At 35.8% G+C, this 27006-nt stretch overlaps 9 protein-coding genes across 16 annotated transcripts; 4 read left to right on the forward strand and 5 right to left on the reverse strand.

The window, feature by feature from the left end:
* Nucleotides 1-2195: 2195 nt before the first annotated feature.
* Nucleotides 2196-5769, forward strand: LOC18992101 (mannosyl-oligosaccharide 1,2-alpha-mannosidase MNS3). Its single transcript, XM_006415459.2, has 6 exons — nt 2196-2435; nt 3229-4157; nt 4271-4532; nt 4643-4840; nt 4956-5104; nt 5202-5769. The coding sequence occupies exons 1-6, from the start codon at nt 2358-2360 to the stop codon at nt 5446-5448; spliced, it is 1863 nt and encodes a 620-aa protein (XP_006415522.1). The 5' UTR covers nt 2196-2357; the 3' UTR covers nt 5449-5769.
* Nucleotides 5770-5834: 65 nt separating this feature from the next.
* Nucleotides 5835-7492, reverse strand: LOC18992102 (prefoldin subunit 6). The gene is made up of 5 exons (XM_006415461.2): nt 7334-7492; nt 7099-7169; nt 6800-6924; nt 6427-6487; nt 5835-6106 (listed from the first exon to the last, which is right to left on the reverse strand). The coding sequence occupies exons 1-5, from the start codon at nt 7410-7412 to the stop codon at nt 6050-6052; spliced, it is 393 nt and encodes a 130-aa protein (XP_006415524.1). The 5' UTR covers nt 7413-7492; the 3' UTR covers nt 5835-6049.
* An 846-nt stretch (nt 7493-8338) lies between these two features.
* Nucleotides 8339-13213, forward strand: LOC18992103. 5 transcript variants are annotated; one of them, XM_024153049.1, is made up of 4 exons: nt 8339-8556; nt 10012-10536; nt 10641-11781; nt 12634-13213. In XM_024153049.1, the coding sequence occupies exons 1-3, from the start codon at nt 8448-8450 to the stop codon at nt 11228-11230; spliced, it is 1224 nt and encodes a 407-aa protein (XP_024008817.1). In that variant the 5' UTR covers nt 8339-8447; the 3' UTR covers nt 11231-11781; nt 12634-13213. The 5 variants fall into 5 exon arrangements, with proteins under 5 accessions (XP_024008817.1, XP_024008818.1, XP_024008819.1 ...); XM_024153050.1 differs by having other exon boundaries at nt 10641-11710; nt 11830-13213; XM_024153051.1 differs by having other exon boundaries at nt 10641-11710.
* Nucleotides 11932-13998, reverse strand: LOC18992104. Its single transcript, XM_024153055.1, has one exon. It carries the CDS (start codon nt 13689-13691, stop codon nt 13443-13445), a length of 249 nt encoding a protein of 82 aa, XP_024008823.1. The 5' UTR covers nt 13692-13998; the 3' UTR covers nt 11932-13442.
* On the forward strand, nt 13838-15651 carry LOC18992105 (60S ribosomal protein L18a-like protein). The gene is made up of 5 exons (XM_024153054.1): nt 13838-14245; nt 14327-14377; nt 14511-14586; nt 15164-15278; nt 15397-15651. Exons 1-5 carry the CDS (start codon nt 14056-14058, stop codon nt 15454-15456), a joined length of 492 nt encoding a protein of 163 aa, XP_024008822.1. The 5' UTR covers nt 13838-14055; the 3' UTR covers nt 15457-15651.
* Nucleotides 15652-16025: 374 nt separating this feature from the next.
* LOC112084115 (60S ribosomal protein L18a-2-like) lies at nt 16026-17608 on the forward strand. The gene is made up of 4 exons (XM_024153053.1): nt 16026-16168; nt 16290-16405; nt 16505-16568; nt 17016-17608. Exons 1-4 carry the CDS (start codon nt 16154-16156, stop codon nt 17355-17357), a joined length of 537 nt encoding a protein of 178 aa, XP_024008821.1. The 5' UTR covers nt 16026-16153; the 3' UTR covers nt 17358-17608.
* Nucleotides 17609-18696: 1088 nt separating this feature from the next.
* On the reverse strand, nt 18697-19272 carry LOC18992106 (agamous-like MADS-box protein AGL29). Its single transcript, XM_006415465.1, has one exon. It carries the CDS (start codon nt 19270-19272, stop codon nt 18697-18699), a length of 576 nt encoding a protein of 191 aa, XP_006415528.1.
* A 2709-nt stretch (nt 19273-21981) lies between these two features.
* LOC18992107 (mitochondrial inner membrane protease subunit 1) lies at nt 21982-23415 on the reverse strand. Its single transcript, XM_006415466.2, has 4 exons — nt 23168-23415; nt 22826-23050; nt 22388-22498; nt 21982-22304 (listed from the first exon to the last, which is right to left on the reverse strand). The coding sequence occupies exons 1-4, from the start codon at nt 23288-23290 to the stop codon at nt 22257-22259; spliced, it is 507 nt and encodes a 168-aa protein (XP_006415529.1). The 5' UTR covers nt 23291-23415; the 3' UTR covers nt 21982-22256.
* A 208-nt stretch (nt 23416-23623) lies between these two features.
* LOC18992108 (transcription factor bHLH144) lies at nt 23624-26690 on the reverse strand. Of its 4 annotated transcripts, XM_006415467.2 has the most exons (5): nt 26487-26690; nt 25743-25903; nt 25323-25499; nt 24739-25091; nt 23624-24647 (listed from the first exon to the last, which is right to left on the reverse strand). In XM_006415467.2, exon 5 carries the CDS (start codon nt 24640-24642, stop codon nt 23941-23943), a length of 702 nt encoding a protein of 233 aa, XP_006415530.2. In that variant the 5' UTR covers nt 24643-24647; nt 24739-25091; nt 25323-25499; nt 25743-25903; nt 26487-26690; the 3' UTR covers nt 23624-23940. The 4 variants fall into 4 exon arrangements, with proteins under 4 accessions (XP_006415530.2, XP_024008254.1, XP_024008253.1 ...); XM_024152486.1 differs by having other exon boundaries at nt 23624-25091; nt 26536-26690; XM_024152485.1 differs by having other exon boundaries at nt 23624-25091; nt 26503-26690.
* Between the last annotated feature and the right edge of the window lie 316 nt (nt 26691-27006).

A 27006-nucleotide genomic window follows, 5' to 3' on the forward strand; every position in this document is an offset into this window, starting at 1 on the left:
TGTAAATATTATTGATAACTTAGTAGAGAAAAAGTCTATGTATTAATTATTTTTAACTAGATCTGCTTCTCAATTATAATTCACAATATAAAGTAAAAACTAAAAAAATTTGTTTGTAGTGAGAATTTGTTATTTTTTTTTTTATCAACAACATTCACATGGATTTGTTATATATTTCATTTATTAAATATTCAAATTTTAGTTCAATTGGTAAGATACGTACAACTTTTACATAAAACACTTCTTTTTTTGTTTAAAGTTTTGGTTAAAATTTTTTGTTTCTTCTGTAAAAATGTAAAATCGTATCTTATTTTAAAAAAAAAAACTTAGTAGAATCATATTTCAGTTTGAAACCCCATGAAATTAAAGTTCATTTTAGCACCTTAGAGAGATTTGGAGTAGGTGAAAAATATAGGTCCATAAAAAAGCAATCTAGAAAAGCTAGAGGATGCAACTGGTCATAATAAATAAATGTTGCCGGTGTTCAACCAACTAAAAAACTAAATCTGGACTTAAAATTGTACCATGTATTTGTGCACATATTGTACATAACACATCATATCATACATATTATCGATCCATTTCATGATTATTAGATTTTTCTAGGAGTTTATAGCTTCTCGTTATTGCTTTATCTCTGCACACCAGCTGATTTATATCTATTATCCAAATATTTATGTTGCTTCTTTTCTTAAAAAATGACTTTCTATTCACAAATTTGTTCATCGAGAAAAACATTTAATGGTATCATTTCAGAGAGGACTGAGGCTGAGAGCAAAAAGAAATGCGGCGATGGATTGTGAAATAACAAGCTCTCTCTATATCTCCTTGTAATAAACTCTAGCTGAGATAAAAATCAGATTCATGAATAGAAAGTCACGTATTTGATAATCCATCGTTGTGTATTTCCACTTTTGTTGCATCTCATGGTTATGAGATTTCTTGAGGAATTTGTCGGTTAATTTCTGTGACCATTTTTTCATTAGCCAACCAGTTTTTCATTATCCAATTTGTTTATTCTGAACACAAATTCACAAAAAGACAAGAGTCTTAAAAGCCCTAAGTTCATGATAAATCTAACTAATAGAGCCTTAAAAAACTAGTCTTTTATTATCTCTCTGAACAACATGCCATTTTTCATGTTCACTTTCTATGTCACTCTTCAAAGTATACATTTGGATATTCATTACATCACTATAGAATGTGCAATCAATTACATGATATCATATTTACTGACAAATACATAATGTATGTCTATGTATGTGCATGTAATCCACTAGGTCCACAATCAGAACATGTATATTACTAAAGCTTTTTTCTGTTAACTTTGCAATTTCAACTGATGCTGACCTTAATTTTTGTATACAGTCGTTTCAAGGTCTGACTCCCTTTTTCTGAGTGAAAATAGTTCTAATTTCAACGATATTTGAAGTTTTTCAGTTTTGCAGTTTTGCAGTTTTGCAGTTTTCAGTCTATAAACAACTATCAGATTTGAAAAAAAAACTACAATATATATTTAATATTGTACAGAGCTACATAGCCAAATTGAGATAATTGTTTCAGCCCAATTTAATCACCAAATACCTCAAGTCTGGAGTTTTCATGGACAAAATCCATCTATTTTAACGCAGTTTCATTCGAGCTATACTCTTCTTGTATTGCAAGGTGGACCACAATCTCAGTTTCAATGGGTGAAATCAAAACTAACTAAGACAATTCAGAAAGTATACACATTAGTGATTTTATGTGTTAATCTTTTCTGGTTTTCAATTATAATCCGCAAGTTTTTGGTTTTCTAAAACCAAAATTAAGAAATATTGTTTCTAGTAAGAGCTTTTTAATTCTTTAGGTGGATGTGTTATATGTTTTAGCTATGTAAAATACAAATTTGAGTTCAAAAGATAAAATAGGTACAACACTTATACAAAGTTAAATGTTCTGGTTGTGTAAGAAATAGGAATTTGTTATATGTTCCCACTAGAGTTTTACCACTTTCCTTTTGGAACACTTTTAAGTATTAATTAATCCAAGTATCGTTATCACCAAGTTCAAATTATATGTATCATTATCTTTATAAAAAATCAGATGACTATTTTTAATATAAAATGTTTAATTATATTTTATTACTTTTTTAGAAAATAAGTGTTTTTTGAAGGAATAAGGAAAAACGAACAAGAAAAAAATTGGACAGCTTCTGTTGGGTCAATGCTTCTTAAGAAGTTGCCGAAAGATTTCAGAGAGACTTCTGCTTAGGCTGCTCCTGAGGAAATCGCATCTTTTTCTCCGGTCGTTATCTCCCGGTTCGACGGCATCATCTGAACCCTAAGCCGATCATCAATTTGACGGGGGATCTGAGCATGTCGAAATCTCTACCATATTCTGTGAAAGATGTTCATTACGACAATGCCAAGTTCAGACATCGATCTCCTTTGAAGGTTGGATCTTTTTCTTTAGATCTTGATATGTGTGATATGGGTTCTGTCCAAGTTTTCTCTTTTCTTTTGATATATACATGTTTTGATTGATTTCATGTCACCACTTCTTGCTTCTGGTGTGGGCTTTGTTTTACGTTAGTGGCTTTCTGTGAAAATTGACCTGGGAACCATTGGAGTGAAAACACACGAGTATTTAACATAGCTCTTAATTTTGCAAACTCAGTGAGGTAAATTTTGACAGGGTTTTGGAACCATGGATTCTGAGAGTTACACAAAGCTAGATTTGGAATTGCTGCAAGAGTCTTAGATTTGGATATTAGTTGTATGCTTTCAGGTTAAGATAGAGATTATCCTTCAAATTGATCATCTCTCAGGCATCACTCTTTCTAGTGACTTGTTCTTTTTTCTTGTCAAGTCTTTAACCATTCTCCTTTTTCTTTCCTTTAACTTTCCACGGTCTGACCGACCAAAAGCCATTCTCATTTTGATCTAACTCCACTTTTGGTTCTGTTTCGTTTGTGCTTATAGTATATACAGTCCCTAGTTTTAGATAATCTTCATTCAACATGCTAAGGCTTCTTGATGTAAGACTCCTGAAACATTTTTATAAAGTGAGCTGTAAAAGATTTGCCTAGACGCATTAAGTGAACACGCAGAAAGTGTTATTTTTAGTAATGGAATGGCTTGAAGCTTTTCTGATTGTATCTTTTTATGAAATGTGGTCTTGACTATCTCACTGTTGCTCTTCTTTTGACAATTTTTTTTTGCAATGTTTCATTTTTTTTTGTTCTAGGTTCTTTCTCAAAGCTTGCTTACTCTAAACACAAAACGGAACTACGCAAGCTGTAGCACCGGGAAGTTCCTTATATTAATATTGTTCTTCGGATTAGCATGTCTAATGCTGATGAGTAGGAGTCCAAATGATTCTTCCACTAATGAAAAAGGAAAGGTCACTTTTGTGGGGGGCCTTAGGCTAGGAAGACTTTTGAGAAAACCGCCTAGGCTTCCACCTCGATTATCACCTGACGAAGGACTATTAAGAAGTAGCTCCACTAACGCCTCAAACTCTGACCCAAAATGGGCAGCAAGACAGCAAAGTGTGAAGGAAGCTTTTGACTATGCATGGTCTGGCTATAGAAAGTTTTCCATGGGTTATGACGAGCTGATGCCTATTAGCCAGAGAGGCGTGGATGGGTTAGGAGGACTAGGTGCCACTGTGGTGGATGCTCTTGATACAGCCATGATAATGGGGCTTGATAATATCGTCTCTGAAGCAGGATCATGGGTCGAGGCTCATCTCTTGGAGAGAATCAGTCAAAAGGGTCAAGTTAATTTGTTTGAAACTACAATACGTGTTTTGGGTGGGCTTCTTAGTGCATACCATCTGAGTGGAGGAGAGCAGGGTACAATGAACATGACCCATAGTGGACCAAATCCAGCTGTCTATCTAAATGTTGCCAAGGATTTGGCTGACCGTTTACTTTCAGCTTTCAAATCGAGCCCTACTTCAGTTCCCTTTAGTGATGTCATATTGCGTGACTCAATCGCTCATCCAGCTCCAGGAGGAATGAGCAGTACAGCAGAAGTTGCCTCTGTACAGCTTGAATTTAATTACCTCAGTGCTATCTCTGGTGATCCAAAGTATAGTACAGAGGCCATGAAGGTCTTAGCTCATATAAAAACTCTTCCAAAGACAGAAGGTCTTGTTCCAATCTACATCAGGTAAATTAATGATTGCTCTTTCAACTATGAATACTACGACTAGTATTAAGTTTTTTCTGTGCGTTCCCTGGGGCTCTTTTGAACTGAGATGTTTGTTTTTTTACCTGTCGCAGCCCTGATTCAGGTGAATTTGTTGGTGAGAACATCAGGTTGGGATCCCGTGGTGATAGCTACTACGAGTATTTAATTAAGGTGTGGCTTCAGCAAGGAGCCAAGTTTAACAGTGATTTCACATATTTGCATGATATGTACATTGAGGCTATGAAAGGAGTCAGGCATTTGCTTGTGCGCAAATCAATTCCAAATGGTCTGGTCTTTGTAGGGGAGTTACCTTACGGGCCTAAGGGAGAGTTCAGTCCGAAAATGGATCATCTGGTAAGCATCACTCACTACCTCGTACTGAAAAAAGCAATCAACCCCATTTCATAAAATTTCATGGCGTTTGTTCTTCCTGAGGAATGATCCATTTATTTTTACTTGTCTAGGTGTGCTTCTTGCCTGGTACACTTGCTCTTGGTGCTACCAAGGGACTCACGAAGGAGAAGGCCCTGAAGGAAAATCTTTTGTCATTTGAGGATCTGGAAAATTTGAAGCTTGCAGAAGATTTAGCGAAAGCATGCTTTGAGATGTATGAAGTAACTGCCACTGGCCTTGCTCCAGAAATTGCTTACTTTCACACAGAGGTAAGTTCTGCCCTGTAACCTCTTTCCTAAACTTGAATCTTTTGCTTTTTGCGCGTTATTCTTTCTCTTCTTGGAGTTTTATTTGACTCATCATCCTTGGATTCTAATAACGCAGGAATACTCTGAGGATGGTCTTGAAGGTGGGAATAAGAGTTCTATGTATGCAAAGGACATAATCATAAAGCACGCTGATCGACATAATCTACTTCGCCCTGAAACTGTTGAATCACTCTTTGTCCTCTTTCGTATCACAAAAGATACAAAGTATGAAGACTGTTCATGGGATATTCTCTCAGTATCTAAGTTCTTGGGGATTATACACTGCTCTCTAAACCTAACACATTTTTTTCTGAAATTGCAGATACCGAGATCAAGGGTGGCAGATCTTTGAAGCATTTGAAAAGTACACAAAGGTGAAAACAGGTGGATACACATCATTGGATGATGTAACAGAAGTGCCTCCTCATAGGAGAGATAAGATGGAGACATTCTTCCTTGGTGAAACATTGAAGTACTTATACTTGCTCTTTGGAGATGACTCGGTGATACCTTTGGATAAGTTTGTTTTCAACACTGAAGCTCATCCATTGCCAATAAGAACCACCTGAAAAAGGTTACTTTTGAAGACAGCTCCAGAAAATACATACACCATACAGAGATACACAACTTGAAAAGAATGTTTGGAGAAAAGTTATGTATAGTAACAGTACCAAATTGGAGAAGAGGTTAGTTCGTTGAGAGAGAAAAAAAAAACACATAACTTTTCCGATGTAAGATAAGTTTCAGCATCCAAATCATAGATTCAATTTATGATTTGTAGATCCTGTTTCTTTTATAATAGTAGGTTTTGTTGCGAATATCAATCTTTTTGCTTAAGCTTACTCTTCGTAACATGTAATCAGACACCATGGAGATTAATTATGTTTCAACTTTTTCTTTTATATACATAATAATAATCGATTTGGAACGTGTACACACACACAGAGAAAGGTACTTGTGTAAATCTCTAAATTCATAACTGAGAGGGCGTAAAGATCTGTATAAGTTTACACATTCAAGTGCAGTAGTCAACACAGAAAATTAGAGACATCCATCACCACAAAACTGAAACCACAGGAACTCTCAATAACTGAAATATGACACCACTAAGACTGGGCCGAGCACAAGTGTAAGGGCTTCGACAAATGTGGTTGCAACTGACAAGCTCAATCAAGCCTTTGCTTTTCCAGCCTGGATAGATTGTAGCCGTTGTTGTATTTTCATCATCTGCAAGAGTTTGATTCCATGAATTAAAAACCATGAGAGCATCATCACCACTAGTTCATCAAGCAAAGGAACAAGTTTCAATTGTGTCTATATTTTCTGTCTCTCTATTCTTTCAAACCACAGATCCTTAGATGGTGCTAAAGCCACTCAACAAGACAGAGGAGCGAACTCAGTTTATGTAATTTCTTGCAGGACATGCATAAAAACGTCTACTTAAGTAATACTTTTAGAGCTAGAAGTAAGTTAAGCATCAATGTCCGGACTATTATTGGTGGAATGGCGTTAGAATAAGTATATAATCTATGAGAAGGATGACTTACCGCTTCTCTCTTGCTGTTTTGTTCTCCTTCCAGACCTTGGATAAATCTGTCAAGCCGTTTCCTGCGAATAGCTCAAACATTTATCCTACATCCTCAGAGTTATTATATAGGGTTTGCAAAAGTGCTACACTACATATCCATAGTCTAACAGCATGTACTCATTTTAAAAGAGTAAGGACAGTCTTCAATTTCCATTTTACCTACTATGTTCATCATCTTTACTCTAATTAGATAATTAATCCAAGTGGAGATAACCATCCAAAAGGTTCTTTATTTTCAACTACTGAACCAATGTTCAAATGGGGGTTGCTGAATGAGCAAAGACGTAACTTAGCTGCACTTGCTTCAATCCAAACAAAAGAAAGAAACTTACAATTCAGCAGAGATGTACTCGATTCTTTTGCGAACATTTGCGTTTGCTTCTGCCAAATCCTGCTTCACTAGCACCGGACCAATCAGTTTGTAGACGTTTGCGTCTTCCTCCAGCAAATCCAACTCCTGTAGAAAACAAGACAATACACAAAAAAAACTTAGAGATAGAATTGAATGGGGCAAAGGAGAATCAAAGAAACAAAATCATCTTTTTAATTCCAGAATCCGGAATTTCTTCAGTTTTCACATAATCTACAGGAGTTTAAACCCAGAGGAAATAGTGAGACATATATAAATTACCTTAAGCACGAGCTCGTTCTCACCGAGTTGGATCGTATACTTCTTCCTCAGCTGGTGATTCTTCGCGATTTCTGAAAAATGAACATTGAGAAACAAATTTAGAAACTAGCAAAAACGATTCATCGTCTCTCGAATCTTCAACACATAAAACTAGGGTTTCCCGCCTCCAACAAAAAAAAAAAAAACAAAAAACAAACTCATCGAAAGAAAAGTGAAAAGAATCTGGGGAACCTGCCTTTCTGATGTTTGCCGAGATCATTGGCCTTGTTCTCTAGGTCTCTCTGCAAATCTCGAAGAGCAAACGATGAACTCATCTTCGTCGTCGTCTTCTTCTTCCTAACTCCGGCGGTTTAGTGAAGACTCACGGATTCACTACAGAAAGAACAAACGCCGTGTTGTAGAGATGTTGTCTCACTGTTTGAAAAAAAGGCTAGACTAAAGCCCATGGAATTAACTTGGACCTTTGACGGCCCAATACGCTTCTTTAAATCAAAACGGAATTGACTAAACCGATTTTGGTTCCGCTCTATATATTCTAAACCAAATCGAAACTGACAACCAATATAGAAAAAAGGATAACCAGCTCTTTCAAAATTTAATAACATACAGTCATCAATCTCTATTATCTCAGTTTTAGAGTTCAAGTATACGACAAAAAAAAAAAAAGAATTCAAGTATTAGGAATTTTGTACTTGTGTGTGTATAGAATAATTTGTTGATATTGGTATTGGTTGATAAAAATGTCTTACAATTACAAACACAACTTTATTTTTCTCACTCTGTAGACCAATCTAAAATAGTGAAAAGGTGAAAATTACTGAGAAAACTTTTTTCTTGGTAAAGCTAATAATTCACTCCACAACCCAAAAGAAATAGAGGCTCATCAAAAAAGTAAAGTCTCCACTTTAATCTCACATCTTATACATAGCCAATGAACAAAAAAAAAGAAGAAGTAAACGTGAATTAATTATCTAAACTTACTCCACCTTGTCTCTTCCATTTATAACAATTAAGTATGTTAATTTACCGAGTAACGAGAGAAAGAAAGAAACATTTCTTACCCTTTTCTTTTATACTTTTTTTGGTTATGCGTGCATGGAGTTTTGTCTAAATATCTGTAAACAGCTTTAAATATAGGAAATTAAATGAGAAATTAAAAAAATAATCGAAAGAAAGACAACGAGTGCGGAATCTTGGATAAAAGGACACTACCCTTCCCTGTCTTTGCTCGCTGCCCGAAAAGAACATACAGAAAACACTTTCACATTTCACACTTACAGAGAGAGAGAGAGAGAGATAAAGAGAGGACATTAGGTGGTGAGGAAGAAAGAAGAAGAAGAGGAGAGATAATGGCTCCGAACAACAATGGATGCAAATGGGCCATTGTCATATTTCTGCTTAGTCTCTCCGCCGCCGTCTCATTCACCGCCGCCGACAAGGCTCCCACGGTTGAAGATGGTACGCTTTTCACTTACCTTCATCAAAATTTATTGGTTTTTGTTTTGGTATTCGCGTGATGGGTTTTTCTTACATCGTTTATGGGTTCTCCAAGAATGACTTTGTAAATTAAAATCTAAGCTTACTAGATTCAATTTCTCATTTCTCAAATCCAAAAACAGAGGATATCAACTAAAAGACATTACTTTCAGAGTATTGATTTGGGCAGAAAAACATTGAATGGAGCTAGGAACTAAACGTTATCCTATTTATCTAGATTTGGAGAGTTTAGGTTTTTGGCCTAATTTTACTTTACTATTGGCATTGCTGTGTCTTGAGTAAAGGTTTCTGTACTGTCTGAGATTAAAAGTAGAACTTATGATGTCTAGTATATGAGTTTCATTCTATATAGAAGATCATCAGTTTCTAATCGTAATTACGTCAATTATAATAATATAGCTAGGTACTCTCATCTTCAGGGAAAAATCTGTCAATTTCAATCTAATCCGCACAATATAAAAGAAAGTAAAAGCTGATGTGTCTGTTTTTCAATTAAGAATAAACTAAACTTTCATGCTTTCGGCGGCGGCAAAAGCAGAAATGAAGCCCTTGAGGTTCAGCTTATAACTTAACAAGTCACAACTTCATTTGTAGATTATTCTAATTCACACAGACAATTAAATTACCTTGGAAACTTTTTTATGTGTTTGTGTGTGTTATATTAAAGTTGTTTTTAAATCCTAACAAAAAAAGATTGTTCAGAAAACTGATATAAATGTTTATTTTATTCTATTTGTATATATTAGTCCTTTTAAGGGACATTTTGATTAAAAAAGTATATGCAAACTTCAATCCTATAGAAAAACGTAAGAAAGTAAAAAAAAAATAAGTAAAGGGTTCCCGCCAAATAAAAGGTGGTGTATTGGGTTGTAGTGGGAAAACGACACAGAGTCCCGATAAAACGACATCGAAGTGACCTAACACTTGTTGAGTTTGTCAACACGCTTTCCCTATTTGCAAGAGTAAATTGGGACTGTAGTAGAGAGTGTATACATGGTAATAATAGTCAACAAGTGTCTTGAAATAGGTGGGCCCAAGTCAGGCATTTGTATGGTCCCACAAAGTCATAGCATTTAGCGAGTGGCTATGGGCCTTATCCAGGCCCATGTAAAATGTTTCCAGCCTCGTGTCTTTTCCTTTTTTTTTTTTTTTTTTTTTCACGTTCCCACAATCACAGATCAAGTAAATTATGTCGAATCAAACTTATCTATTCGAGAAATACAAAAATGTCTCTTTTCACACAGCTATGAGCTAGCTAGTTAATAATCAAATTTGATCGTAATGTTTTAGCATTGGCGCAGATTTTGTCTTCCAAAAGACTCAATGTAGATATTTCAATTTCACACTGAGTTTCTGTCAATTGTATTTCTAATTCTGAGTTTATCAGTAAATATAACTTTTTTACTGTGATCGTAGGTTTGGTGATAAACGGCGACTTCGAGACGTCACCGTCAAATGGCTTCCCTGACGACGGAGTGATTGATGGACCCACCGAAATCCCGAGCTGGAAATCCAACGGCACGGTGGAGCTAATCAATTCCGGTCAGAAACAAGGCGGAATGATCCTCATCGTCCCACAGGGTCGTCACGCCGTCCGATTAGGTAACGACGCAGAGATCAGCCAAGATCTGACGGTGGAGAAAGGCTTTGTCTACTCCGTCACGTTCAGCGCCGCTCGCACGTGCGCTCAGCTCGAATCGATAAACGTGTCGGTGGCGTCTGTGAACGCAGACGCGGGTGACATGTTGGCGTCGCGTAACGTGGATTTGCAGACGCTGTACAGCGTTCAGGGGTGGGACCCATACGCGTGGGCGTTTGAAGCGGAAGAGGGTCATGTGCGGTTGGTCTTCAAGAATCCTGGCATGGAGGATGACCCCACTTGTGGGCCCATCATTGACGACATCGCTATTAAGAAGCTCTTCACTCCTGATAAGCCCAAAGGTAAACTATTTATTTCCCATAACAAGCCCTTAATTTTCTCTATTTTCTATTTTCTACCCCCAAGCTCTCTATTCGTTCAATCTCACCCTAGTTTACAATTGCAGATAACGCGGTGATAAATGGAGACTTCGAGGAAGGTCCATGGATGTTTAGAAACACGTCACTTGGTGTCCTACTTCCAACGAATCTCGACGAAGAAATCTCGTCTCTTCCGGGTTGGACAGTTGAATCGAACCGGGCGGTCCGGTTCGTGGACTCGGACCACTTCTCGGTTCCAGAGGGCAAACGAGCCGTCGAGCTTCTCTCGGGCAAAGAAGGCATAATTTCTCAAATGGTCGAGACCAAAGCAGATAAACCTTACACATTGTCTTTCTCGCTTGGACACGCAGGTGATAAATGCAAGGAACCATTGGCTATTATGGCATTCGCGGGCGATCAGGCTCAGAACTTTCATTACATGGCGCAAGCGAACTCCAGTTTCGAAAAAGCCGGTTTAAATTTCACGGCCAAGGCTGATCGAACCAGGGTCGCGTTCTATAGCGTTTATTACAACACGAGGACAGATGATATGAGCTCCTTGTGCGGACCTGTGATCGATGACGTTAGAGTTTGGTTCTCTGGGTCGAAGAGAATCGGGGCTGGTTTTGGGTTTGGGTTTTGGGTTTTTTGTCTTTTGGTTATCAGTTTGGTTTAGTAACACTAGATTTAAATGTCCCGGTTTTACACGTAAACTGTTATTGCAACCCAAGGATTCTTCTGGTATTTTGTATGCTTATCCATCGGGTTAGCTACTAGAAAGTAGAAGTTCGATGGCATTTATCGTTTTTATGCTATAGTTTATGCTAAACCGATTTCTAATGTAAAAAACGAGAAGTTGGTTAAGTTAGAAATTATCTTTGGGTAAACCAAGTATTCAATTCGAAACCGTACCGGAGATCACAGATATTTCGGTTAGGTTTGATAAGAATCAGTTTTTATAAAGTTGTCCGCTCGTTATAAATCTGAAACTCCGCTCTGTTTCTCTCTCCGCCGCCGTCGTTTCCAGTTGCCAATCTTCACCGGCGATCTCATGGATAGATCATGATGCAGATAAATTTGTATTCATCCTTTTTGTTTTCAGTCTTCGCTTCCTGGAACATTTCAGTTTTCTCGATCGACGAGTATAAAGATAAGAGTTAGGTTTTTCGTTTTGTGGTTTTCGTTGTGGGAATATTATTAGATGATGAAGATGATGAGATATAGCAGGTACTTATGAGCAGACTGTTTAATCATTTGGAATGTTTCTTGGTGCAGCTATTACTCTGCTATGCCGAATCTTCCGGATACTCAGTCTGAGTGACTTTTCAAATGAGCTTCTTTCTGATTCAATCATCTTCGAACTTCCCTTTGATACAGTTTTTTTTTTTCGCAATGTTTGTTTCTCGGCTTCTTCCCTCACTGAAAAAGATTTCTCCTTTAGACCAAACAAACAAAACATTTTTCTTTGTTATGCTGTAACATCTTGTTTTATATTTGACTCTGTGGTCTTTATAAAACGAATGTTCCTTCTTTTTAGCACCCAATGTTTGTTGGTTGTGTGATTGATTAGAGTTTGAGTTTGTTTTCTTGATGATTAGTTGCACAACATTACAAATTCAGCTAATAGAGTATTTTGTTGTTTGGATGTTATGAACTACTTTGGATAGAGGAAAACAAAAAACAAGTTGCATCCTCGTGTTAGTGGCTGGGTCATGGTGAATCTTTACGGATGAAAAATGTGAAAAGTGTACAGCTTTCAATGTTAATTCGTAGCTGAAAGATAATGGAATCGACTAATCACTTCAAATTAACGTTTTTGGTTTATTGTTTATTACGGAAGACCATAAGCGTTATTTCAAACTGCTTTAATCATCAACAGTATTGAGATTGTAGATTAGCTGTCTCTATGACTTGATTTTGTTCATCATAGATTTGTATAGAGTACATTTATTTTCTCTCCATCATTAGAGGTACTAATTACTTTCTGTTTCAGCGAAATCCAAAATTTTGAGTGTATTTGAGTTTTTTTTTGCCATTGTTGATGTTTTGAGTTCTTCTTGGTTGATTTCGTATCATCAGGAGGTTGCCAGATCCAGTAGTAGAGCGATTTCGTATCTGTTGAATCATCCCCTCATCGACATGAGCTCCTCCTATTCTTGAGTTTTGGAAAGCTCTGGTGCAAAAAGAATGTCATATTCCCAAAAGGTACAATCATTGGAAAACCATTGGAAAGCTGCTGAGCATGCCTGTCGATGGTATCATCTCTTCTTTCCCTTCTTGGCTGGGAGGCTCGATTTAGTAATACGGCCAATGACTTTTCTGTCCACAAGTGGTCACCTGTCAATGCAATGGCGAGGATATTTTTTTATCATGCCAGATTAGATTGAGGAAAAAATGGGAAGTGCTTGACTTGAGCTAGTTACGAGCTTGGCTTCCTCGAGGCAGGAGGAGTTTTAGACATAAAGCAGTTGCTAGCCCTTGGGATTGGGAACAAAGAGATCACTTTCTCCAACGGTGGTATTAGAGAGACGAATCAGACAGTGACATTGCAAAGGACTTGGATTGGTAACGACTTCAATAGAGCTGTATTGTTTCCTGTTATTGCCTGGTTTTGGAAAACATTATGTTTTTGTTTACCTGATTGAATCAAAGTATCTCTCTCACAACAATTTAGAATAAGTTTTCAGACATGGAGACACTAATCAAGATTTGAGCTTGAAACACACCACACTATACACAAAACGCACACTGCATTGCACATATCCAACCATAAAAGAGTCAACAACATAATACAATTCGTAATGTCTAAAGCTTGAAACTTGAAATTCTCCTGGATTGTGACATCGTAACTCTTCTTGCTCGTTCCGCTTCGGATCATGGTGGCAGTTTCATTGAGGAACAGGATTTTGAGAATTTATACTTCTGTAGAATTTGGAGATTCTTCCGCGAGATTCGGGTTTCGGTTTAAAGGTCTTCTTCCTCAAACCAAAGATCTCTTGTACCAGAGGAACATGGCTTAATACTAGCTTCCATGCCAGAAACCACCAAAGAGCGATAAAGCAGACGACGAACGAGATCGCTAGAAACGGACGGACGAGAAAGAAGAAGAGATAATCGAGAACCGAAGGAGATTCCATTGACGACGACTCGAGGAAGCTATCGATCAGAATTTCTTTGGTTTCAATTTTCAAAGATCTCTCTTTGATGAACTCAGCAATTTTTAATTTCGGGGATAAACATAATATATACAAAATACTACGATACAAAACTGATTTGGGGCGACCCGGTTTAAGGTCCGGGTTGTAAATCCAGTTAACGAGCCCTTCCTTGTCTTTTGAGTCCTTCTCTCGTTTCCTTCCTCAAGTCTCCTTCTCTTCCGTCTTTACATCGCCGGTTGATCCGCCTTTAGCCATCGGTAAACGCAGCGGATTAATTGGATAATTCTCAGGTAATCTGCGTCACGCCGTTGTGAGCTAAATTTAGGGTGATCGGATCTCAATCATGGACGAGGAGGCAGCAAAACCTAGAGACTCCTCCACCGTAAATCAGCAGCATCAATACTATTACGGAACGTTTCAAGGCGTCGCAAATTATCATCCTCCGGCTCCGCCACCGCAACTGCTACCTCTGCCGCAGCATCCGGTGGCTAAGAATCCCTTGTTTCAGGGGCATGGTTATCAGAATGTCCAAGGTTTTAATCTCTCTCTAATTACTGTATGATTTTACGGGTCTTTGTTGTTTTTGTGATCGCTTCATGTTTGAGAATTGTTAGGTCCTGGTGGTGGTTTTTTGAATTATGCTCAAGGATTCCCAGTTGTTCCTGGTACTTACCCTTGCACTTTGCTCTGTATGATTGGTTGCGTTATGATCAGATGATAAGGGTTTGATTTTTTGTTACTTTAAATCTGATATTGGTTGATGCAACAAGTATTGATTATGGGTTTTTGTTGTTTTAGAATACACAGTGGTTGAGGTGAGACCTATGAGAGAGCATGACCTTCCTTGCTGTGGCTTTGGCATGGGCTGGTTCTTGTGAGTTCCTTCTTAACTGCATCCGATATCGTCATGTATTGTCTCTTGATATGAGTTTCCGTTACAAGTGTTGCGTTATAACTACCATTGTTAGATCATTTGGAAATTGGGTTCATGATGGTCTGTAGATCTTTGAGCATTATCAAGATATCTAGTTGTGATAGAGAAAATACCAGCTTGTTGTACAACTTGCCTTAGATTCTGTCAAAAAAAATAGACTCGTCTCTCCTGGAATCTCTGTATTTGGAACGTGACTTTAGATTGTTACATATGTTTTACCTAACATACTGATGTCTAGTCAGTGTATGGTGCTTTTCTAGTTTTCTTGTTGTCTAAAACTCTCTCGTTCTCTCAGGCTCTGAGTTTATATAAGGAAAATCTTCCTGGGACTTATCAGTTGTCACTTGTCTCTGCCTAATAATGTTAACATTTAAAAGACAGTTGATATTTGAGAAACGTTAATAGATGTGCTGGTTAGATTCTTTCATACGAACACAAGAAAACTGTAAACCCCATACATTTTGTGAGTTGAATCTTGTTATGGCGGCTAATTTATGGTTTGTGGCTTTGGTCCCAGGTTTATAATGGGCTTCTTGTTCGGTGGGATTCCTTGGTACCTCGGTGCTATTATTATTCTATGCACGTCTCTTGATCACCGTGAGAAGGCAGGTTACGTTGCCTGTGCAATCGCAGTGAGTTTCTCTCTGTCTCTGTCTCTTTCATTACATCGTTTCACAACTTTAGTTACTCGTCTATATTCACCATAGTGTTGTCTCACACATCTCGTTTTTGCTGTCTGAAATCTTCCAGTCCGTTGTCTATTCGATTGCCGTAATGCTCGGGATGGCTGGGAATGTTAGCATCTGGTGAACGCTGCTTTCCAAAATCACAACTCAGTCCTACATATATTACACGTACATTGTAGATATGTCAAATAACTTTACCTGTCATTGAAGATTCTACTGATTTCCGTCATGATAATGTTTGTAACTATGTGTTGAATTTTGTATGTTTTAAGCAACTATGTATATGTTGTTTACTAATATTGATTGCATCTTCAAGTAATATATTTTTTGACCTACTTTGATGGTGGCTAGCTACAGTATAAAGATCTAATGAAGCTGAAACTCGTTTTAAGTATGTTGACATTTGTAAACTAAGGAAACTTTTTCAATGTTTTCACAGTATCTCTAATTATCTGTATCTTACGAACATGATTTCTTTTTCTCTACTAATATGTATGATCGGACAATCATAGCCAAAAACAAAAAAAAGTGGAGTGACAAAAACAAAACATATGTTTAGAAGAGAGTTTATCATTCCGTAAAACTCACTAACTTTGGTTAAATAACGTCTTTAACCCAGAAGAAAGCCCAATGGGCTTAAGGATCTCGGTTCCAGTTGGAGTAATTCTGTACGAAAGTTTCAAGATTAGGGTTTTTATTTGCCTTGTCATTTACTAGGTCACATATATAAAGCTGCTAGAAGAGTGTCTCTGTCTTTTGGAGGAATATTTGATCGGCGGAGAGAGGTCTTTCACGGCGTTGTTCCCTCCTTTGTGACGAAAATGGGCGTTTTCAGGGTAAAAGCTCGTGAAATCTGGCTAGATTTCTTGCGTCTATGCTTCCAATTTAGCTGTTGATGCTATTATTTCTGGATTCGGCTTGGAATTTACTTATGCGTGATGTGTTTTCTTATTGCAGTTTCACCAGTACCAGGTTGTCGGAAGAGCTCTTCCGACAGAGAAGGAGCTTCACCCTAAGATTTACAGGATGAAGCTCTGGGCTACGAACGAGGTTCGTGCCAAGTCCAAGTTCTGGTTAGTAATTCTTTAAAAAGTTTATGTTAGTATTCATTTGCAGGATTAAGGTTATTGAATCGATGTTTGAATAATTTTTCTGTATGTGTTTAAATTCAGGTACTTCTTGAGGAAGCTGAAGAAGGTTAAGAAGAGCAATGGTCAGATGCTAGCTATCAACGAGGTACTTCATTTGATCTCTTCTCATTGATCCATTGGTTATTAAAATGAGAAAATTTGGTGTAAAGATCTGATGTTAGTGTGGTTTTACTCTATTGGAGAATTAGAACTGTAGATTGTTGATTGGCTATGAGAAACAGAGAACATTTTGGTTGTTTGTGCTCGACTCTGATCTTCTCTGTGTCCATATTCTGGCTTAAGTTTAGTTGATCGTGTTTGGTTTCAATCAACTAATACCGTGAGCGTTTGATTACTCATCTAACCATATTCTGGAAATATGATCTATGATGGTCCTTTCCACATACTCTTGAAGTTGAAGTTGTTTAAAAGTATTGATGATTCAGTAATTTAAGTCGCTTCTCTATGTTGTAATAGTTGTCTCCATGCTTTCTTTCTTTGGTCCCGACTCATTTCTTTGTTATGTTCTCTCCTGATATCTTCCTTGTGGCAGATCTTTGAGAAGAACCCAACAAAGATCAAGAACTTTGGAATCTGGCTAAGGTACCAGAGCCGTACAGGTTACCACAACATGTACAAGGAGTTCCGTGACACGACATTGAACGGAGCAGTGGAGCAAATGTACACGGAGATGGCATCAAGACACAGAGTGAGGTTCCCATGCATCCAGATCATCAAGACGGCCACAGTCCCAGCCGCACTGTGCAAGAGAGAGAGCACCAAGCAGTTTCACAACAGCAAGATCAAGTTCCCTCTGGTCTTCAGGAAGGTTAGACCTCCCACCAGAAAGCTCAAGACCACCTACAAGGCCTCCAAGCCCAACTTGTTCATGTAAAACCTCTCCAAAGGTAGTAATCGACTTGTCCTACTTTGTGAGGGATTCATCAAAGCTGCTCTTCTTCTTTTTTGTCTTTTTAATTTTGCTGGTGGTAGAATCTTGGAAGCATAACTATGCGGGATATTGTTGTTTTCGTTGCTGGATATTTTTGTTTATCTTTTTTAGTTGGCACTCGTGAGACTTTAAAGAATTCAGATGTTCTTAGTTCTTGTTCTTAAGGCCTTAATGCTTAAAAGATTTCCTCATTTCTGCGTGGATCTAAAAATTAAAATGTACACTGTCTAATCCGATCATAAGGTAGATTTTATCTGTTTTTGTCAATAAATCAAAGATCTTTTGTAGCTTTTTGGTTATCAAATAAAAATGTCTTTGTTTTATAACATAAACATAGCAACAAATTAATAGAAAGGTCAAACAATTGCTGTTAATTACAAACATCAAAATAATAATGTGTGGCCTTCGTTAAAGTATTTTCAACTTATTATTACTTTCGATGGATGAAAATTGAAAAGCATATTGTTCCCTTATCAAAATGTTAATCTAAAAGCATAATAAATTGTTCCCTTATCAAAACGTTACTCAAACCATAATAAATTCAAAAGTTTACTGCTATAATACTATTCCCTTATTATTATTTTTAAAAAATAAAGATTATATTACTAAGTTTTAGTTTTTAACCCAAGTTAAGAGATTATAAAAAAAAAAAATTAACCGAGAAACAACGAAACAACGACAAATAAACAACTAATAACGACAAACAAACAACGACAAACAAGCAACCACAAACAAACAGTAAACACTAACAAAAGGCTAAGAAAAATGGTTAATGAAATAATAAAATTAAAACCAAAACAACACCCAAACGAGAAAGCAGCAGTAACACGCCAAAGCTTGTTATCATCCCGTCTTTGTCGTAATTCCTAAGAATACTATTCCCTTATTCAAAACGTTAATCTAAAACTATAATATATTGTTCCCTTATCATAACGTTAATCAAACCATAATGAATTCAAAAGTTTATTACTATAATACTATTCCCTTATTATTATTTTTTAAATATAAAGATTATATTATTAATTTTAATTTTTAATCGAAGTTAAGAGATTATAAAGAAAACAAATTAACGGAAAAACTGAAACAACGACAACGACAAATAAACAACGGACAAACAAACAACGGACAACGACAAACAAACACCAACAAAAAGCTAAAAAAAACGGCTTATGAGACTAGAAAACTAAAACCAAAACAACACCAAATGAGAAACATTAAATCTAAAACATTAGCCAAATCTTGAGTTTGATCAGCAATGGCCGTTATTAGCTTGATGAAACGACTATGACGTTGACGCACCATTACATCCAAAGCTTCTTCTTCTTCTTACAGCAACCTCACACAGTTTCTCATAAAACTCCTCAAAGCTCGCCAAAACTCTCGTCGCCTCTTCCTTGTCGTCGGGATCAGATTTCCACCACGCGTCGTCGTCACTCTCCACCGGCAACGTCGACGTTCCCAAAGCCTTCGCAGCCGCAACTGCTTTCCCTCTCTCTGCCTCCGCCTCTGCTTCCTCCATCAGATTGTTGAACGTCTTGCACAGCTCCTCCACCTTCACTTTCTTGTGAGCATCCACGATCGCCGACGACGAGGAGCTCTCGCCGTTGATCACCACTCGGCGGTTTATTTCGAGAAACCGCTCTGCCACGGCTATGAACGACGGGCTGCCGAATGTGTACGGTTTACCGGCGCCGGAGTAAACGAGAAATCCGGTTTCGGCGCCGCAGAGAACGGTGAGCTCAGCGAGCTTAGTGTAGATTCCGTTTCTACGCTTGGAGAATGTCACCATTCTGTCTCCGTTTTTCTCTACTTTTCTTATCTTTATCTTTTGTTTTCCTTTTGTTTTTTTCTCTCTCATTTTTTTTTTTGGCAAAGATTGTGAATTTTTTTTTGAGATTTTTGAAATGTTGAAGAAAGTGAATCTTCTTGTTTTCAGCAAAGGAATGTGTTTTTGTTTAATGGGAAGTTAGATTTTTTATAGATGAAAATAAAATTGTAATAGTTATTACATGAGAAATTAGTCAATACTTCGATTTTTTTGTTTTGGAAGTTTTATCTTATGCTTGTAGATTGGCCTGAGACTGAGAGTTTTTGTCATCTTTTAATCGCAAGATATTTACTTACATGTGTAATCCACACTAATGATTTGTTTTTAATTTTATTGACTAGTTATTACCCATTTTTGGAATATAGAATGAATCGTTTGATCAGCTGATAACGCTAATATGCTACTATAAACGTTTACACAGTTTGTAGAATACTAAAATTTACTTGATAAGTAATTAAGAAAATCAGGTGACTATCTAAAGAAATTATTTTCTACTTGTAAATAAAATGTAGACCATATGCTATATTTTAAAAATTCTTATATCATATTTCATTGGATTTATTTTGACATAAAATATATTCTGTATATATTATTCTATCGTTTTGTTTGTATGATCGTTTATTGGTTAATCAATGTTAAAAAATAATACATTCACATTATATCGAAAAAAATTTAATGAATAATAATGATATGAAGATAGCAAAATACATTTTCAAACGTTTTAAAAATGTTACTGGTTTTATGATTCTTTTTAAAATCAAAATATAAAGAATCTAATTGAGTTTCCTATGTGTGAATAATAAATATCATTCTCGTTTTGAATATCTTAGTCAAATATATATAGTTTGAACTTTGAAAGTTAGTAAATATACATTACTATTTTTCTCTCTCATATTGACTTCTTGAATTTACTATAGAAATATATTTATTATTATATTAAAAGAGATACACATTTAGATTCTACAGAGAATTATTGCATCCAAACATTCCTTATTTTATTGAAAATACATTTTATTTAATATTTATATTTAATTTTGAAAATAAAAATATTAATTTAGAGTATTTTAGATTTTTTAAAATATCTACACTATTATTTTAGATTAATTTAAATTTATATATGTTAACTTAATGAAATATTAATATAAAACATTTTATTTTATATTTATAATTAATTTCGAAATATTATTATTATTTTAGATTTCCTCAAATATAGGTAATATATTACTTATCAAAAAAATTTTAAATTGGTTTTTAATGTATCTTTACAAAAAATAATAATAATCAGCTTTAATTTAGATATTTGGATTTTAAATTATACAGTAATATAAATAGAAAATTTAGGATAATGTTTTAATAATCTCTATCTTTTGCGGGTTGATTTATCAAAACATACAAAATAGTGGCTTGATTCAAGAGATTAAAAAAACGGATAAACTCATTGTAATATTTAAATATATATTAGTTATGTAGTAATATAGATTCATCTAATAACAAAATTTACAATTATGATTACATCGATATATACTTAATTAACTTATCTATACTATTATACTAATATATACCATATGGAAATATCATATGAATTTTATAACAAATTATTTATATTTTTGTTAGATAAAAAACATTGATATCATTTAAAGTTACAAAAACCACATAATCATAATTTTTTTTATTAAACTTAAATTTAAACTATTTTTATTGTTTAATCTATATAAAAACAATTTTATACAAAAATAGTGTCTAAAAAGTTATTGCACCACATATCGTCAATCAATTAGAATCTAAATTGCATAGCACGAGTTACAAATATGTTATAAATATCACAAGATATACTGCAAAATAAATTAACAAAATATTATTTTTTACTAAAACCTAAGAATCACAAATTCAACATATTTGAATCAATAACATTTAATTATATCTTATTTTTCATTCTCATTTTTTTGTATTTCAAGATTTACTCAGAATGAAAAAACTTTGTCCAATTTATATATTTTAAAAGATTGCCAAATCAGTATATTTCAAAAAATTAGTTTTAAAAAACTACAATTTGTACAGACGTATAACTTATTTTTGAAGTATAGTATAAACGTCAAAATATATTTCTAAAAATAAATTAACAAACTAATTAATTTTCACTTACATGTTTAGAAATTATAAATTCAATATATTTGGTCATAAACTCTTAAAGACAATTATAATTCAGTAAACAAAAAAATTGATTTAGTGTAGACACACATGTTATAATTTAGTAGTACTTTTAAAATTATAAAATTAAGTATTTTCTCTCTCTTTAGTCAATGAAACTTTTAATATATCCTTGCAAAAAATTATGTATAAACTCTAAAATAATTAATAATAATAATAATGCAGAATTCGGATATAACTTCACATAGTAAGAGTTGAAAGAAATAAAACTATCATACATGAATTTGTATAGTTAGTCACCACATGGAAAAGAATTGTTGTCTTCATCGCCATTTCGCTCATTTCTTTTTTGGTTGTTTGTGAAGCTTTAGATGTTAGCAACATAATATGACTACTGATAAATCGAATAACTTTAGTGTTCATTTATTTTGTCTAACATATTCAATGACAAATTAAACTTACATGATCATGCGTTCCATAAATGGTGATATGGTTTCCGATTGATATCATAACTAATCTTAAAAACATGAATTTAAGTGCAGTAAAATAATGTGTGTCTGGTTCAATATCAATTCCATAGCTCTTACTGTCTTGTATGTGTTGTAACAGAAACATAAAAATCACCCATTCTTCTATTATGCTCATATCTTGACAATTCGTACACATCGGCACTAATCAAAATTATCATGGGGAGTCACCACCACTATTCTTACACGAATCTCACATGGAATTTGCCTCTTTCAAATTTCTCCATCAGTCGTTATTAAACGGACTCAGTCGTGCTTAACAACGAGAAACCACACTAACAAAACTGCCTAAGTCATCGAGCTACAGGACCAAGCTCACTCCTGCGCTAACCATAATTCTCAAGTTGGGGTCGGTCCAAGCGGTCCAAAATCTTCAAATGGCCAAACCTAGACATCATTTGAAAGCGGTAATTCAACTTATATTATATCAAAAGATCGTATTAATTGCTATGATGAGCTTAGAGTTATACCCTCCAAAACACTCTGCCTTGAATAAGGCCGTACGGTATAGTACCAAAGGTTCTTGAGTCTCTCGAGTTATGAGTGTAGTCACCTTGAACAAAGACATGTCCTTTAGGAACCTATAAACCAACCAGAAATGTCAACAGATCAAATCGCCACAGAAACTAAACAAGAAAATTGTATCTAGACTATTAACATTGCTTATTATCAAATGCTAACGATTCAAAAAGTTCAACACTTCCAAGACTCTTTAACTTAAAATCAAAGCTAAATTGTCATTATCATCTAATGGTTTTGCTACTACGAATTGCAAACAGTTATATGAAATTGAAAAAACAAACTTGTTTGAACTCTGGATCATCCAATCTCCCAACAATGTATCTCAAATCTGCTCAAACTCAATACTCAATAGAACACTCAAAAATCTGATTCTAAGAACAGCATACCACGACGGTTTTTGATGTATCGTTATTCCTGGGATCAGTCACAAAGCTTATACAATCTCCCTCAATTCCAATCACCCTCTTGATCGGAGTCTTATTAGGGTCTTCTGGAGATCGTAACACAACTACATCTCCACGAATCGGTTCCTGAGACCGCTTGGAGATTCGTTCCGCCAAATAGATATTGCCCGAAGGACGAAACGTTGGGATCATGCTCGGACCATAAGACTGCTCAAAAATGGGGGTAAACAAAGAAAAACTGGTGAAACCCAAAAAGAGAAATCTCTCAATAGAAATCAGCACCGATATGACTTAGATAAATAAGGAAGATTTGATGAGACTCACATAACCAGCGAAGCCGAAATAGTTGGTGGTTACATGGAGGAAGCAGTAGATTTTCGCGACAAACACACCGCTTTTCATGGCTTCTCGTGAAGCTCTGTTCCAGAACGACGACGAAGACCCCATTGCAGATCTCTGCAGCAACTGAATCGAACGAGTCGAGACTCGAGAACCACTTAACTTAGCCTAAACTCACTCCATCTCTCAGAAAGTCTGCAACTTTTGACGAAAGTCAGAAACTTGAAACGATTAAACGAATCGTGAGTCCATTTGCTGATTTGTGGTAAAAGAGCAATCTTCAACACGGTTTACGGAAAACCGGGTTAGTTTTAACCGGAAATTATTGTCACGAATGAAACCCGGTTTATGGTTTGGGTAACGTCAAGAGTGATGATGGATCATGTCACTTGCAATCGCAATGTTCAATATATGTAAGCATAAGGAAATCAAATGTTTGAAAGAAGAAGCAAATGACATTACATAATCAAGTTACCAAGCAAATTACAAACCATAATAGCTCCTGGTTACAAGTGACTACAGTGAAAGTTTAATCATACAAATCAAATCCACAAGTAACACTTGTGCAAACCCCGCTTCTTCATCGAAGCATTAACACACAAAAGAGAGAAAGATTCAACATATTTATATAAGAAGATCTAAGTAGATCACATCCTGCAAAAGGAAGAGAGAGAGAGAGAGTGGTCCAGATAGCGCATGGACAGATTTTACCTCCAAAGAACAATTCCAATGGAAGAACGAATATTTCTCATAGCATTTCAAGATTGGTTAGAGAAATGTCCAACGCCAAGTTTCTGAGCTTCGATTTTAAGTGACTTGAGGTACTGAACAGCTTCATCAAGAACGCAAGCTGTATTCATATCTTCACCTCCAGGGACAATCCTCCTCAACACTCCCATCATCTTCTTCATCTTCTTCCGTCCTTTACCATCATTGTTACAACTAGCGCTCCCTGATAAACTCTGCTTCTTCTTTGAGCTCTTATATCCATAGCTGGAGGAGCAACAAGATTCTTCAGCTGATGCATTTCCATAATCTCTGTAAGAATTACGAGCCGTGCTGACCTCTTCTGAATCACCACCATCCTCATTCTCATCATCATCACCATCTTCGTAGTCTTCATCTGTGCTCAAGAGGGCATCAATCTCATTTGGATCTTCTTGGTGAGAAGAGGACACTTCTTGTTGGCCATAGTTACCAAAACTCTCCCCAACATACTCGCTCTGGAACTTTGAAGCTAATCCGTTCAACGATGGGGAACTAGCCAGCCTATGGGTCAGCTCAGGATGGTACATCACTTGGCTCCGGTCATATGTTTGGTCAAAGATGACAAAGTTCTTTGGACAGACCGGAGAAGGTTGGAGTTCAACACCATGGAATGGTAACTTGGCACATGGTGGGAACAAATCGTCAAAAGATGACGCTGATGCATACGGGTTGTTCATGTTTCTGTCTCCCATTTCGTCTGAGAAGTAGGGAAACTGATCGTTCTGCATCAGAAAACCCTTGCAAAAGGTATAAAAAGTGAACACACAAAGAAAAACAAAGTCCTACACCTCAAAAACCGTGAGCTGCTTCAGTTTCTTGCAACCAAGATTTGCCTCTTTGTAAAGCTTCGAGCTGCTCGTTTACTACTACACTAAAAGTCGAGAATCTGAACCAAAAGGATGCTAAATCAAGTTATGGCCATCATACTGAAGATATCACGAATTTTTTCCACCAGAGCCCTCCCCAAAACCAGAAGCTTCTCAGACGTCAACACAGCTCTTCAGAATACCAAACTCTTAATATCTCACAATAACTCTTTTCGAAATCAAAAGTAGATAGCCGCCCCAAAAAACCCAAATTTCCGGAAATTCCAGACACCAGACTACGTTACAGGCTTTAGCAACTGTCTGAAATATTCTGCCTGTAAAGATTATAAAAAGAAAGGTTGAATATCAGAGACACTATGTGTTTATGCTTTAACAACCAAATCTATTAACACAAAACAACATCTATTAGATGATTATTCATATACCATCAGGCATCAGGGGATATAGTTTCTTTAATGGTAACATAAATCAGTGTAACTCTTACCTTCCACTAAAGGTTGCCTAAGAGTTAAAAGTGTTGGGATAAATCCAGGAGAGGCATGTACCTGGCAAACTTGAACGGATTGGTAATTAGCAATGAAACATGTAGTCATCATAAACGTTCCTATCTCCTTCAATGCTCGGTTTCCCTTCTTGTTTCCAACAATGCACATTCTCACACTAACCAAAGAATATATAGGCTAAACAACTGAGAGCTACTCCGAAACTCCGGAAAAAAGCACCTGCAAAACAATAGATTACTGTAAATAAGGTGGCAATGCAAGAAGAAAGCTTAACTAAAAATCACAATGTTTTATTTTTGTTATACGAAAGATAATCAGTTTAGTGAAGGGTAAATGCTTAATCTAGAGGCAAAAACAAAAGGAAACTAAGAACTTAAAAGACTAGACATGAGTGGCATCGTAATTGCAGAACAAAAACACAAGATGTGGAATGAGGCTGATACACACAACTGGTCCTCTCACCTAAAAGGAACAAATTTACAGAATCACGAGGAAGAAGACAACTAGACGAGTGCAAGTCCTGTTGAAAAACATGAAGAAGGATGTCCACGGCATCTTGATTCTTCCACTATATTAACTTTTGTTTGTGTGTATATTTAAAGCGCCTTTCCTCTACTCACAAACTGCACAAACAAACAAAATTAGGACCAATGCTATTCATTCACAGATATGAAGTTGAAATGCACTGAAATCGAGGCGAGTTCCAAAAAAAAAAAAAAAAAATTCGAGGAAAACCAAAAACAGAGAAACTTAAAACACATGATTCAGAATTAAAAGAGTTTAAATTTTAATGCATCTGCGTATAACAAAACAGAAAAGCAAAGCCAAACAGAGCACCATGAACAGAGACATTAACATCGTATCCAAAAGAAATGTTTTTTTTTTCTTTAGTTCGTGCTGATCACAAAGCAATCAAAAACAGAACACGAAAAAATAGAATCTTCACGCGATCATGAATGATTTTATCTCAGAAAAAGAAACAGATTGATAATCAGAAACAACACATAACATTGGTATAGAACAAAATCAAAATTGAATAATACAACGATCATATGAGAAAAAATACGCCGGAACATAGAGCTAGTCAGCAATCAAAAAATTACCATCAAAGTAGTATGAGATTAAAAAAACACATAAGAAAATTAAAAAAGAAAAGAACCCTAAGTCAAAATTTGCGGCGGTAGGAAGAAGCAAAAAACAGCATACCGTAGAAATCAGAAACCTTTGAATAAAGAAAGAAGAGAATCAAATGAACCGTTTTTAAGCGTAAGACTTAAGCTCAAGATTTGATCAAATTCGGAAGAAAGTAGTTGCAGGGGAAGATCTAGAGAGAGAGTCTGGTAAAAAAAGGGAGAGAAATAAGAGTAAGTGACAGAGAGCGTGGCTTTCTTTTTTCTGGTGCGGTTTGTTTGTTTTTGTTTGGTTTGTCCATTTTCATTTTTAATGACAAACATTGTTTAAAGTAATTTTTTTATTTTTAAAAAATATTAATTCCTTGCACGCTTTTTGTGCGTGAATGAATCTACATGTTTATTTTAAAATATATAAAAAAGGCAAAAAGAGGTTAAACTTTAGTGGAATTTTTGGAAATATCAATTTTTGCACTCCTATTAATTGATTCATCCAAGATCAAATCTTGGACAAAATATGTCTTTTTACAAGTTAGAATAGATAAAAATCTTGGAGTCGATGACACAATACAATAGGGGTAATTAAAATAGTCTGG

Source organism: Eutrema salsugineum, unplaced genomic scaffold (assembly GCF_000478725.1).
Source record: "Eutrema salsugineum unplaced genomic scaffold, Eutsalg1_0 scaffold_5, whole genome shotgun sequence".
Lineage (NCBI taxonomy): Eukaryota > Viridiplantae > Streptophyta > Magnoliopsida > Brassicales > Brassicaceae > Eutrema > Eutrema salsugineum.